Here is a 13,820-nt window from a genome sequence, read left to right on the forward strand (position 1 = left end):
ACCTCTACAGAATACGTGCGCATCCACTTGTTGTTATCATTGTACACATAGGACAAATTGTTAATAAGGTCTAATAGATTATTTGTGAATCACCCATAAAAAAAAGACCCTAATGGCAAGTGCTTTGCGCCAAGTTAGCTCCAAATGGGGTTCTTCTACTAGACCTTTTGGGACCCTTCATTGGGTAAGAGTCTGGGCCCATCGGAGGATCCTCTAGTACTCTGGTGGGCCAGTCTCATCCTGACAGCCGGTAGCGTAAAGACCTGTGCAGATAATGCCACACTCAGTGCTCCTTAGAGATAGTGCCCATATTAGTCCCTGTAGATGGTGCCACAGTGCCCCCTGTAGATAGTACCACAGTATCCCTTGTAGATAATGCAACACACTGACCCCTGTTGAAAGTGCCACAGTGCCACCTATAGATAGTGCCACAGTTTCTCCTGAATATAGCGCCACACACCCATCCCTTGTAGATAGCGCAACTCACCTGTTCCCGTTACCATGCCGTTTTCTCCTCCAGGATTGCAGGCCTGGTCTCCTCTGATAAGGCCTGCTCCAGCGGAATGATGCAGGCGGCACCACAACAAAAGCGCTGAATGGTTCCCTTGCCTCGCCAGTGCTGACAATTGAGTCCTATAATATGTAAGTGCCTTCTGGCCCTGGTCACAGGGGGGGGTTTCTGGGCAACTGGAAACCCCAACTGCGTGCGATCCTGCAGGCCTAGGTGTACAAAGATCATTAGAAAGATCTCTGTACTGTCCAAATATATATTTGTACATTGTAATTAGATCGCCTCTGGGCTTTTTTCCAAACTGAATAGCCCCAAGTTTGATTACCTTTCTTGGTACCGCAATTCACCCATTTTTGGTCGCCCTTCTTTGCACCCGTTCTAGTTCAGCCATGTCCTTCCTATAGACAGGTGCCCAAAATTGTACACAATATTCCATGTGTGGTCTGATTAGTGATTTGTATAGAGGCAAAACCATGTGCTTGTCATGAGCCTCTTTTGATGCATCCCATGATTTTATCTGCCTTGGCAGCAGCTGCCTGGCACTGGTGCTAAAGTTAAATTTACTGTCTACCAATATCCCCAAATCTTTTTCAGTGGCAGTTTTACCCGGTGTTTTACTAGAATATTCCTTCTACAAGTCCTACATTACCATGAGTGCCAGCCACAGATGCCCCCATCAGTGCCTCAGGCTGACTGATACCCCCGTAAACACCTTAGGCACCTCTGCCACCATAATCGCCTAGCCCACAAATGCCTTCCATGGACGACCCTTTAACAGAGTTGAAAAATATTGGGTACTTTACTGCCAATATTGTTACACATTGTCAGTGGGAATGCCATAGCGTGCCACGTGGCAATGCCACATCCTGGCAAACAAAGAACTTTGTCGTTTAAAACCGTTGTTTATACAGGGCGGAATTTTCCACGAATACTGACATGACACTTCTTGATGCGGTTTCCGTATGTATTCTGCACAAAACCGCGTCGGTTTTGAATGGGGCTAATCTGCGTTCCTATGGCAGGGCTTAACAGAAGCCGGTAAAAATGACAATATACTGCAATACATTAGTATTACAGTGTATTGTATCAGCGATCCAACGATCGCTGGTTCAAGTCCCCTAGGAGGACTAATAGATTGTGTAAAAAAAAAGTTAAACAATATATAAAACACCAGAATCGCTGTTTTTTGGTCAACTTAGTGGTGATAAAAAAATGTAATAAAAAGTGATTAAAAAGTCGTATTTTCCCAAAAATGGTACCAATAAAAACCACAGCTCGTGCCGCAAAAAAGCGAAAAAATAAAAAAAGTTCTGGCTTTTTTTTTCTAACAAAGTTTTTTCTTTGTAAAAGGAGTAAAACATTTAAAAAAAACGATATAAATCTGGTACAGCCGTTATCATATTGACCAGCAGAATAGAGTAAATTTATTGGTTTTATCGCACGGTGAAAGACGTAAAAACTAAACCCAAAAGAACATGAAGGAATCGCAGTTTTTTCCAATTCCACTCAAAAAAAATGGCTTGGGTGCTAAGGGGTTAAAGATTTAATTAGGGCACCCACACCTATAGGCGCTGGGATATGTTTGTGTTACTGTATATACCATGTCGTACACACAGCACTGTATACAGGCACGAACCACGTGACCACATCTCTGCCGCTCACAGAGGATGCTCTGAGGAGAAGGCGGCAGGTGTGGACGAGCTCATTTAGCAGCGCAAAATGGGGGATCGTACTCCTTGTCTCCTTCCACTTCATGACATCCTACCGCGCTGCTGTGGAATCGATATTATTTGTCGAGATTATAATTACGTGCAAAGGGCTTAATGAGTCGTTTAACGCAAACGGAAAGAAGCAAATGTTCGCTTACCTCCCCTTCTTCGTCCACAATGGTAGGTCCCAAGGATGTATAAGGGTCAGTCTGAGGGCCTGCTCAGTGAGTGATAAGACGCGGAAGAGGAAGGTGAGGGCTAGTGTGCACTGAGCGCAGTGCAGGCGGCTGAGCGGGACGCATTGAAATTTTCCGCATCTGAATATTATAAGCAGAGACCTCGAATTTGGGGTGTTTGCAATTATGAGGGTTTTTTTTTCCTGCTATTTAGTGTGTATATATTGACTTAGTGTTGCCATTTTGGTAAAAAAAAAGTATTTTTATATTTCTTTTTGTTTTTTTTATTTATGAAATTTTTATTAACTTTGTATTTTAGAAATCATGGCTGCTGGAAATGCTCACATTGGGAAGCCTGCTCCAGATTTCCAGGCCACCGCTGTGGTGAATGGCGAATTCAAGGAATTAAAGCTGTCGGACTACAGGGGTAAGTGTTGCGGTATCGTATCGGCGCCACTTTCGTGTTGTATTATATCGTCTGTCTCTTTTAGGCAGTAGACCTAAAGCTTGCCGAACAATTAGGCTAGTGACGAAGATCGTAATGTTGCGCTGCATCATCGCGACTCAGTGAATGTGGTCGCGTTCCAAGTTACCGCCATGTGAATTTGGCAATCCGAACCTGCTGGATGTGAGCGCCATTCACTATCATTAGTTCTGATTCTTAGCAGCGCGACCCTACGATCATATATTGTTGCCGTGTAGTCCTAACGTGACTTTGATTTCCCATGGGGGTAAAGAAGTCACTAGAACGAAGTTCTAACAATATAATGTATCGGTCACATGCTAAGAATACTACGGCTTATGTCAGAAGTTTCGCTACATATTAAGCTATGCGGGATTAATACAGAAAATATACTATTGTCTAATGCTTCTTTTTACTCTCTTACCCGTATTTGCTGAAACCAGAATAAGGGATTGTTTAGAATTAAAATACATGGCTGCTTTCTTCCAAAACAGCGCCACACCTGTCTATAGGTTTTGCCTGGTATTGCAGCTCAGTCCTTATTCACTTGAATGCAGCTAAGCTGCACTACCAGGCACAACCCATGGACGAGTGTGGCGCTGTTTTTGGAAGAACGCGGCCATGTGTTTACAACTACGTCTAACCCTGTTGTGTAAACTGTTACAATCCCTACAGGTTTGCCTAAAGATCTTTTTTTTTTTTTTTTTTTTTTTTTTTTATTCCCATTATGGCTTTGCATGATCAGCCGTTCCCTGAGACTTGTTACATTCCATATGGGACTTTTATTCTGACACGTGACAATATTTTTCCCGGTCTCTGGATGTTGGTCTTGCTGTTGAGGTAATGTATGTAGTGACATCACTGAGTTGTGTCGCCCTCCTGCAGGTAAATATGTCGTGCTGTTCTTCTACCCTCTGGACTTCACCTTCGTCTGTCCTACTGAGATCGTCGCCTTCAGTGAGCGCGCTGAGGAGTTCCGGAAGATTGGCTGCGAGGTCGTCGGTGCTTCTGTAGACTCTCACTTCTCCCACCTGGCATGGTGAGATCCCGCAGCTTGACTATCTGCTATTGTAAACTATATAGTACGCTAAACAAGGGCTCCGAAGCCAGATCACAATGGGGACGGTGGGTATTGCAGGAAGGAGACTCTTTGCCGGCGGCCTCTGCTGGGTCTATTGGCTGGATTTGCTTGGCATTGGATGATTACATGGCCACCCTTTAAGAGGTCACTTGCTCTTTTGCTCAGAATGCTTTACCTGATCTACATATATCTGGAGGGTACACACTGTCTAGAGAAATGCTCTCCAGCTGTCATGAAAACTACAAATCCCAGCATGCCCTGACAGCCACAGGAAGTCACCGCTTTGCAATAGCTGGAGAGCCACAATTTGGGATCACTAGTGTAGACAATGAAGACTCTTCTGCAGAAAGACATAGGATTAGATGCATGACTAGACCACACCAGGTAAACCTCTCTTCCAGCAATGGGGGTGGTCAGAACCGCGTAACGGCTGTAGATATCAACTCAGGAGAAGGGCGTGGAGGTGATAATCATGGGCGGCGTCCTGCCTTATCTGTACGGGTCTGCCAGTCTCCACCCTGTAAGTGCAATGCCGGCATCTTCATGTAACGGTTCCTCAGACCTCTTATCGTCTGGCTGCAGCTACTGTTCTACTTCTACACGAGCAGTGACTGCTGACCGCACAGTCTGTCAGCCCTGCTGTTTGCTGCACGTACAGATCACTGATGGTCAGGGGTGACAATCATGTTTTCTTGTTGGGCTATTTTCAGGTTTAGCACCGGTGGGTTAAGGGTTTTGTCATAGACATTTGATCTGCTCCTATGCACGTAACACCTCGTGCTTTTCAGTCTCTTGCATGGATGTTCATGTTGGCGCTGTGACGCTTCACACGTGATTGCTCTGTAATTGAGGTTTTCTGCGAATGGCAACTACGTGATGAGATCTCCAATACTCATACACCTGCTGCGGAGCTGCCAGGGAGAATGCAATGCTCCAGCTTCTTTCCCAGTCAGACCTTTACACTACTCAGCAGCGCTATAGTAGGTTCAGACATCGGTTAGTGACATGTACAGCAAAGTTTTTTGTTTTTAAAATTTATTTATTTTTTTGAGGTTTTTACATTCTATGCTCACACAGGAGTAATTTGTTTGAAAAAACGGGACCCCATACGGCGCTGCTACTCAGGAACGAATACAGTAGTAGTTTAGAATTGATACTTTATTGTAGGCTACGCGTTTCAATGCCGCACCGGCATCTTCCTCAGGCCACAAACATTGTAGTCTGAACAACAGCCCTTAAATACACCACGCGGGAGAAAAAAACCACCAATGTAGACAGGGTTAAAGTGCAAGATGACGTAATCACTGTGAACAGTTCAAATAAGACAGGTACACAAAGTAATCCAATGGTATATAATGCTAATTTAAACTAAAATCGGCAGAGTGGAAATAAAAATACGGTATGGGATCTTACAATAAGAAAAAAAGGGGGGGGGGAAATTGCAAACAATCTATAAAACATTAATATCCATATCAATGAATTTAAACAGTTCTATTAACAGTGATTTCCCTGATTGTTCTGGGGTCTGGCTGCCACGGGTTTATAGTAAATTTAATCTTTTTCTCCTCCTGAATCCATTTTTTTACAAATTCGTTTTGATTGCAAGTAATTGTTGAATTACCGCAAAATATCGCTGTTTTGATACAGCATATACTTCTGTATTTTTCTTGAGCTTTTAAACTTTTATCTTTAATCATATTTTAGATTGTCCAAAATAGCCCTCCCTTTCATCCAAATTAATTACTCGACCCCTACATCTTTATATGATGGAATGTTCTTATTTTATTCCATAGGTTAATTACTAGAAACAAAAATATAAATGACATTCAGATCAACTTAATGGTTGATTGTTGTTTTTTCACTGAAATATACATTATTTTTATGGTTTCTACGTCCAGTTGAGTTCCCAGCTATATGGGTTCAATAGCAGTTTTTATGATTTTCACTTATTCAGTTTATTTTCTTTTAATTCATTTTCATCCTAATTAAATGGTGAATTACCGCGAAATACTGCAAGTACGATACATCGCTAAACTTCTGTATATTTTATTGTGTTTTAGCAACTGTTTAAATTCATTGATATGGATATTAATGTTTTATAGATTGTTTGCAATTCCCCCCCCCCCTTTTTTTCTTATTGTAAGATCCCATACCGTATTTTTATTTCCACTCTGCCGATTTTAGTTTAAATTAGCATTATATACCATTGGATTACTTTGTGTACCTGTCATATTTGAACTGTTCACAGTGATTACGTCATCTTGCACTTTAACCCTGTCTACATTGGCGGTTTTTTTCTCCCGCGTGGTGTATTTAAGGGCTGTTGTTCAGACTACAATGTTTGTGGCCTGAGGAAGATGCCGGTGCGGCATTGAAACGCGTAGCCTACAATAAAGTATCAATTCTAAACTACTACTGTATTCGTTCCTGAGTAGCAGCGCCGTATGGGGTCCCGTTTTTTCAAACAAATTACTCATTCACATTGCGGTGGTCCCTCAAAGATTGACCGGCTGGGATCTCGGCAGCAGCACTCATCCATCACTTATCTACCTTTTACCCGCTCCTGACATTTTCACCTGTGGTAAGCCTCCATCTGTCAAACTAAGTTTGTTATATCTTGGGCTTACTCACACTATGTGGTGCCGTGCTTTTCTCTCTCAAATCTCCATGCTCACACAGGAGGGTTTTGCTGCATAAAAGTACACCGCGTATCCGCCATGGACCCTGGAGAGTGCCGGCTAAAAAACCGCACCAAACTGCAGTTTTTTTTTTGGCCGGAATGCCGCGGTGAAAAATAGCCGGTAAAAACAACCTTCTACTCAACCTTAGCCATGGCGATGCATCCCTCTGACATCCTGCAGCGCTGCCTCCTGGGATGACTCTTCATCCCATGTGACGGCTGCAACAGTCACATGAGGTGAAACGTCATCCCTGGAGTGTGGACCCAGAAAAAAAAACACTGCTGGTTAATTTATGAACTTTTTTTTTATTTTTTTTATGCAGCATGTGAATGAGATTTGTTCAATCCTCATCCACTTTGCTACTACTGCATTACGCTACAGATTTTCCAAAATGAAATCCATTATGAAAAATTTTCATTTACACTACATGTGAACCCGGCCATACACTGAGTTGCAGCGAGTGTAATTTCCCGGGCTCTTTCCTCTCCTCCCTGACTGAAATGCGAAGTGCCTACTAAACCTCCGTTCTTGGCTCTAAACAAGACATGCGCTATTACATATTTGGCCAGTCCACCACACTGGATGCCTGTTATTGGGACCAAGAGGTAGATATTTGCAAAGCCTAGGATTTCTGAACAAGCTGCACCCATTGAACAGAACTGCAATCACCGCTCAGTCCTGCACCCAAAGGGTCAATGTGTTTGTCCGTCTGGCGGTAGGTTTCTGGCAGCCGGGAATGCACCGTTACTATTGAAATGACTGGTTACTAAATGTAGGCAGCGTTCAGATGAGTGGATATATAAGAATCTGTTTCTTTTTTTTATCTCAGGACAAACGTTCCTCGCAAGCAGGGCGGTTTGGGACCCATGAACATCCCCCTGCTGTCCGATCTGAAGCACACGATCTCCAAGGACTATGGCGTTCTCAAGGAGGAGGATGGTGTAGCATACAGGTAAAGGGTTCTGATGTAGTAGATGTGTACTATTCACTGCCACAGAAACTAACGATATATCCTCTCCTTCAGGGGTCTGTTTATCATCGACAACAAGGGCATCCTCCGTCAGATTACCATCAACGATCTGCCGGTGGGTCGCTCTGTAGATGAGGTGCTGCGACTAGTGCAAGCGTTCCAGTTCACAGACCAGCATGGCGAGGGTAAGGCTCAATTCACCTCCTGTATCAATGGATTGTCTGAAGTTGCTCACTAGTTCAATGAGCTTCTATAGGCACACAAATGTTTCTGCAATTGCGACGTGTCCGAAGCTACACACTGGCCTAGCCACTACAGGTGCAGCCCATAAGGTGCAGTTAAAGGGGTTGTCTTGGCACTTGATATTGATGGCCCATCTGTAAGATAGGTCTTCTATATCAGATCGGTGGGGGTCTGACTCCTTGGTACCCCCCACGATCAGCTGATTGATGGGGCCGCAGCCTTTTCCCAGTTTATAGGCACAGCTCTATACACTTCCCTACCAGCTGTGCCTAGGATTGCAGTTCCGGTCCCATACAAGTGAATGGGACTGAGCTTCTATCCGAGGCACAGCTGCTACAAATGCGTAAGACGCTGTGCCTGTTGGGGTGTGTTCACACGCACTATTTACGAACGTAACTCAGGCGTTTTACGCCTGGAATTACGGCCGAAAATACTACTAGAAAGCGTCGGCAAACATCTGCCCATTCATTTGAATGGGTTTTACGATGTACTGTGCAGACGGTCATTTTCTTTTACACGCCGCTGTCAAAAGACGGCGCGTAAAAATGACGCCTGTGTCAAAGTGCCTGTCACTTCTTGGGATGTAATTGGAGCCATTTTCCATTGACTCCATAGAAAAACTGCTCCAATTACGTCTGTAATGGACGCAGCGAAAAACGCCTGCACATTCCATTACATCTAAAAATCAGGCGCTGTTTTCTCCTGAAAAAATCTCCGTAACTTCTGTTGTGTGTGAACATACCCTAAAGCACCGAAAAGAGTCAACAACAAATGCTGTGGCCCGTTCATTCTGCTGATCAGTGTGGGTGATGGGAGTTGGGCCCCCACTGATCTGATATTGATAACCTATCCTAAGAATAGGCCATCGATCTAAAATGCCCAGAGAACGCCTTTAAAGAAGGCATGCAACTGTTGTGTGGCTGGATGCTGGAAGCTCAATCTGGTGGGCACGAGGTAGCAGTCTGACCCTGCATATAGGCAGTTACACTCCTGGCTAGATCTGCCTGGGATTGTGGCAGGAACGGGGGGGCTTCCACAGCTGCAGCATCAAACTTCAAGTCCATACACTGGCTGCATGTAGCGGAGGTGGCCAAAACTGCCTTCTGCCTTAACCCGGCTGTTGAGACAAAAAAAATATGTAATCTGTAGCATTTCCAAAAATCAGAGCAGAAGCCTTTCCTTAGTCGTTGTCTCTTTTCTTACAGGGAATTACTAATAGCCATTGGCTGAGACTTCATGTTGGGCAATGCACAAGGAGGGTCAATTGGGGGGGGGGGGGGGGGGGTACACATAGTGCGAGATGACTGGCAAACGTTAGACCTTCTCCGTTGTGGGCATGATTATCTTGATCTGCATGTTCTATGGGAATACTTGCTTGACTTGTTGCCTCTGGTCTCTCCTTGTAGTGTGTCCTGCAGGATGGAAGCCCGGCAGCCGCACCATCAAACCCAATGTCAAGGACAGCAAGGAGTACTTCTCCAAAGAGAACTGAGCCTGCCCTGACTCCCCTGTGGCTGGAGGGATCCTCATGTGCACTGACCTGCGGTATTGACCCTGCTGCTGCCTCCTCCACCCTCCCTGCCCAGGGAAATGACATCACTTTTGTTGTTAAATAAAGTTACTAGTTAATGTGGGTCCTGACTTTGCCTATAAATCCATAGATGGCGGTTGTCGGCTCTGAGATCTGCAGCCGCTTTCCATGTCTGATTGTGTTAGTAGAAATGAGCAGGTTGTTTTATTGGTACTGAGAGAAAACACATACCCATAGGCTTGAATGTGATGTGCTGCCCTCTAATGGGGTCCAGGGCCCCATAATGTAATGCAGTCACTGTTTACAGGGCACTCTGTGTAATATAGACCCACTCTGGCCACTTGACCTTAACACCATTTATCTTGAAACTTTCATACAATTGGGTTCTCAACCTGATCAGTGACTTTGTATATTTAGAATAATCTGAGCTGGGGAATGGCATGATGTGACTTTCCACTTGGCAGGCAGCATTGTGCCAATATAGTTTTGAATTGTATCTGACCATGTAAGTTGCTATGAATACATTGCCTAACAACTAGACTTTTCAGTTGTGTTGCCAAGCATTGCATCCCTAGAACCTAGACTGTCAGGTTACTGGAGCTGGTGGCAGGTCATAGGTGCCAAAGACGCATTAATACTCGGAGTGAAGGCTAGCCGGTCAAGAGCTATTGTTGCACGAGTTGCTAAAAAAGTCACTGCTGGCTATGATAGAAAGGGGAGCACAGTGCGTTGCAGCTTGCTGTGTTTGGGGTGGCCGACCTGCAGGTTAGTCAGAGTTCCCATACTTGTCCAGTTCTGAGGGTCTACAAGAGGCGTGAGCATCAGAACTGGAAGAATGTGGCCTGGCCTGAATCACATTTGTTAGTCTCATTTGGGGGACACAAGACTGGTATATGCTGTTGCCACTAGGTGTGACCCTAAGTGTAGGCAACTCCTACAGTATAGTATATACCCCTCTTATAGGTACAGAGCTGGTCAGTCTTTGCTTAGTGTCAGTAGGAGGTAGATTCTCCTGTTTTTTTTGTTTTTTCTGTTTTGTCCATCCCCTCCCCTCGTCAGGTTGACACTGTTCCCTGTCTGGTGTCTCAATGCTTGGCGATTTTCCCCCCCCCCCCCATGCTAAAGAGCTCTGGCTCCTGTTGCCTACCAGCCTAAGGGTCACCCCCCCCCCCTCTGCTCCCCAGCAATGTGCCACCTCACAGCAGCAGGCGTGCCATGTACTTCCTCCCTGGGGTAACTTAGGTGGAGGCGCGGTCTTCTACGACCTGCATCCCACAGCTGCCGTTTCTTCTTGCAGGCTGCCATTTTTGGATCTTATATTTGTGGAGTTCTGTAGGCCTGTTCCACATGTAACCAAAAACCTCTGGTCAACCTATTCATTCATGCAATGCATGCCAGCCTGCAGTATCTGGACACCTACCTTGTGGCTCAGCAAGTTCGGCCACCCCAGCAATGCCCATGCCAAACCACAATAGACTCATTTTTTCCCTAGGGTCATTGGTGATCTCTCCAATGTAACCCAGTCCATGTTGGGTATCTTGGTTCACCTTGCTGCCCAACCTGCTGGGGTGTTCCCATCCACGTCTTTTTTTTCCATGGCAAGCCACCTAAACGGGTCAGATGTGTACAGGGTTCACCAGCCCTCAATACCACCTGCCTCATTAGTCTCCCCCAGGGGCCCTTATTTCATCCTGTAATCCTTTTGGACCACCGCATTGATTCTTCTTTCTGTTCTGCCGTTGGCTGGGCCTTGCGGCCAATCTTTTCTTCTGTATGGGTCAGCAGCGCCTCTACTGAATGGGTTTGCCCACTCTATCATGGTCTCTTTTTCCAGGGTGATACTACTAAACATATGGTTAGTCTCTCACCACCTGTCCAATGCCACCTCCCTGGATGTGGGTCTCCTTGTGGCTCGCACCTCTACTTCTATGGGCGGTGTGGCTCAAATGCTGGCCTGCCAACAATGCTTCTAAATTCTTATTGACCGCTCTTCTGGTTTTTGCCTTCCGTGTTTAAAAGAACTTATACTAAACCTCCATAAATGGAGATCGTGGAATTCACAGAACCTATACAATATCCACCAAAAAGAGAAGGAATAAGAACTGCAAAGCAATATGTATACGAAAATACAATTTCTTTTATTAATTCATATATTGATCAAATATATTTTATATATTCATAACATTTTTTACAATATCTATATATTACCATGATTGGTTTCCTGTCTGTTCTCTAGCTTTGGGCCCTTTTCCCATCTTTGTGGCCCAATCAGTAGTATTCTCCATTTTTACTATATTTGATCTATAATGTATTAATAAATAATACATTTTGTATTTTCATATACATATTATTTTGGGTTATGCCTTCTCGCTCGATTGGAACTAAATAATTTCAGAAGCAAGATGGCAAAAACACTCGCCTGCCCACAAATGACAGAAATTGGGAACCTCGTTTTCATAGATTCCACGGGCATCAAGACCGTCCCACCGAATCTAAAAAGACGTTCCTTCAAGCCCCGTTCCTCTTTTTGCTCCTGCTAAGCATGCAGCAGGTAAAACCAGTTTGCCACTTCTCGACCTTCTACTATTCTTCAAGGACGTCTAGCGCTCTAATATCTCTGACGCCTGGGTGTGGGAAGTAGTTTCCTCAGGCTGTAAGATCAAATTGATGGCTTCCGCCTGACAGGTTCCTCCGGTCCACGCCTGCAAGGGCAGCTGCCTTTTTTTTTTGCACAATATTAGTCAAGGAATCATTGTCCTCGTTCCTCCAGGTCAAGAATTTCGTTAGTTTTACTGAAATATTTTTGCTGTCCAGTTCATCGCACTCTACAGGATGGGCCATTTATATGGATACACCTGAAAAAAATGGGAATGGTTGGTGATATTAACTTCCTGTTTGTGGCACATTAGTATATGGGAGGGGGGAAACTTTTCAAGCTGGGTGTTGACCATGGCGGCCATTTTGAAGTTGGCAATTTTGTATCCAACTTTAGTTTTTTCAATGGGAAGAGGGTCATGTGACACATCAAACTTATCGAGAATTTCACAAGAAAAACAATGGTGTGCTTGGTTTTAACGTTACTTTATTCTTTCATGAGTTATTTACAAGTTTCTGACCACTTATAAAATGTGTTCAAAGTGCTGCCCATTGTGTTGGATTGTCAATGCAACCCTCTTCTCCCACTCTTCACACACTGATAGCAACACCGCAGAAGAAATGCTAGCACAGGCTTCCAGTATCCGTAGTTTCAGTTGCTGCAAATCTCGTATCTTCACAGCATAGACAATTGCCTTCAGATGACCCCAAAGAGAAAAGTCTAAGGGGGTCAGATCGGGATCCAATGTGGGTTAGTGTCAGACCAATAGCGGTGGTTTTTGTTTGTTAACTTCACCATTCACATAAAAGTTTGCCTCATCGCTGAACAAAATGTTCTGTGTAAACTGAGGATCCTGTTCCAATTTTTGTTTTGCCCATTCTGCAAATTCAGTGCGCTGGTCTGGGTCATCCTCGTTGAGATGCTGGAGTTTGTAAGGGTGCCATTTGTGAGTAGCTAATATCTGCCGAAGGGATGTTCGACTGATGCCGCTCTCCAGTGACATGCGGCGAGTGCTACGCTGTGGGCTCTTGCTGAATGAAGCTAGGACAGCCACTGATGTTTCTTCATTAGTGACAGTTTTCATGCGTCCACATTTGGGCAAATCCAACACTGAACCAGTTTCACGAAACTTGGCAAGCAGTTTGCAAACTGTAGCATGGGAGATGGGTGGTCTCGTAGGGTGTCTTGCATTGAAATCTGCTGCAATGACCCGGGTACTGCGTTCACCAGACATGAGCACAATTTCTAACCGCTCCTCACGGGTTAATCTCTGCGACATGTCAATGGCTGTAAACAAAGAGAAGCTTGTAAATAACTCATGAAAGAATAAAGTAACGTTAAAACCAAGCACACCATTGTTTTTCTTGTGAAATTCTCGATAAGTTTGATGTGTCACATGACCCTCTTCCCATTGAAAAAACTAAAGTTGGATACAAAATGGCCGCCATGGTCAACTCCCAGCTTGAAAAGTTTCCCCCCTCCCATATACTAATGTGCCACAAACAGGAAGTTAATATCACCAACCATTCCCATTTTATTTAGGTGTATCCATATAAATGGCCCACCCTGTAGACCGAAAACAGCTGAGCACCTTTTGTGTAGATTCATAATGTCCACGTGGAATCCCTCCCGCTGGTCAGTAATTGCCTCCATGGAACAAGGGGATTTTCTTCCCTCAGTAGACCTCAGTGACTCATACCTGCACGTCCCCATTTGCCCATCGCACCAGTGCTTCCTGTGATTTGAAGTTCCTTCACTACTTCCAGTTTGTGGCCCTCCTGTTTGGCTTGTAAATTCCCCAGCCAGGTTTCCAAAAAGTTTATAGTTTTTTTTTTGTAACCATGGCGGATCTTTGTTCC

The 13,820-nt window shown here is 44.5% G+C and overlaps 1 protein-coding gene across 1 annotated transcript; it reads left to right on the forward strand.

The window, feature by feature from the left end:
* The first annotated feature begins 2,398 nt into the window (after positions 1-2,398).
* PRDX2 (peroxiredoxin 2) lies at positions 2,399-9,468 on the forward strand. The gene is made up of 6 exons (XM_075859098.1): positions 2,399-2,471; positions 2,716-2,823; positions 3,745-3,898; positions 7,451-7,573; positions 7,646-7,776; positions 9,241-9,468. The coding sequence occupies exons 2-6, from the start codon at positions 2,721-2,723 to the stop codon at positions 9,324-9,326; spliced, it is 597 nt and encodes a 198-aa protein (XP_075715213.1). The 5' UTR covers positions 2,399-2,471; positions 2,716-2,720; the 3' UTR covers positions 9,327-9,468.
* Positions 9,469-13,820: the final 4,352 nt, after the last annotated feature.

The sequence above is a fragment of the Rhinoderma darwinii genome, chromosome 3, assembly GCF_050947455.1.
Source record: "Rhinoderma darwinii isolate aRhiDar2 chromosome 3, aRhiDar2.hap1, whole genome shotgun sequence".
NCBI lineage: Eukaryota > Metazoa > Chordata > Amphibia > Anura > Rhinodermatidae > Rhinoderma > Rhinoderma darwinii.

Excerpts from the sequence above, each read along its gene's own strand:
- PRDX2 (XM_075859098.1), top strand. The coding sequence starts at position 2,721 with ATGGCTGCTGGAAATGCTCACATTGGGAAGCCTGCTCCAGATTTCCAG. Across the intron at positions 3,899-7,450 it reads CACTTCTCCCACCTGGCATG|GACAAACGTTCCTCGCAAGC; the intron begins GTGAGATCCCGC and ends TTTTTATCTCAG. Across the intron at positions 7,574-7,645 it reads GAGGATGGTGTAGCATACAG|GGGTCTGTTTATCATCGACA; the intron begins GTAAAGGGTTCT and ends CCTCTCCTTCAG.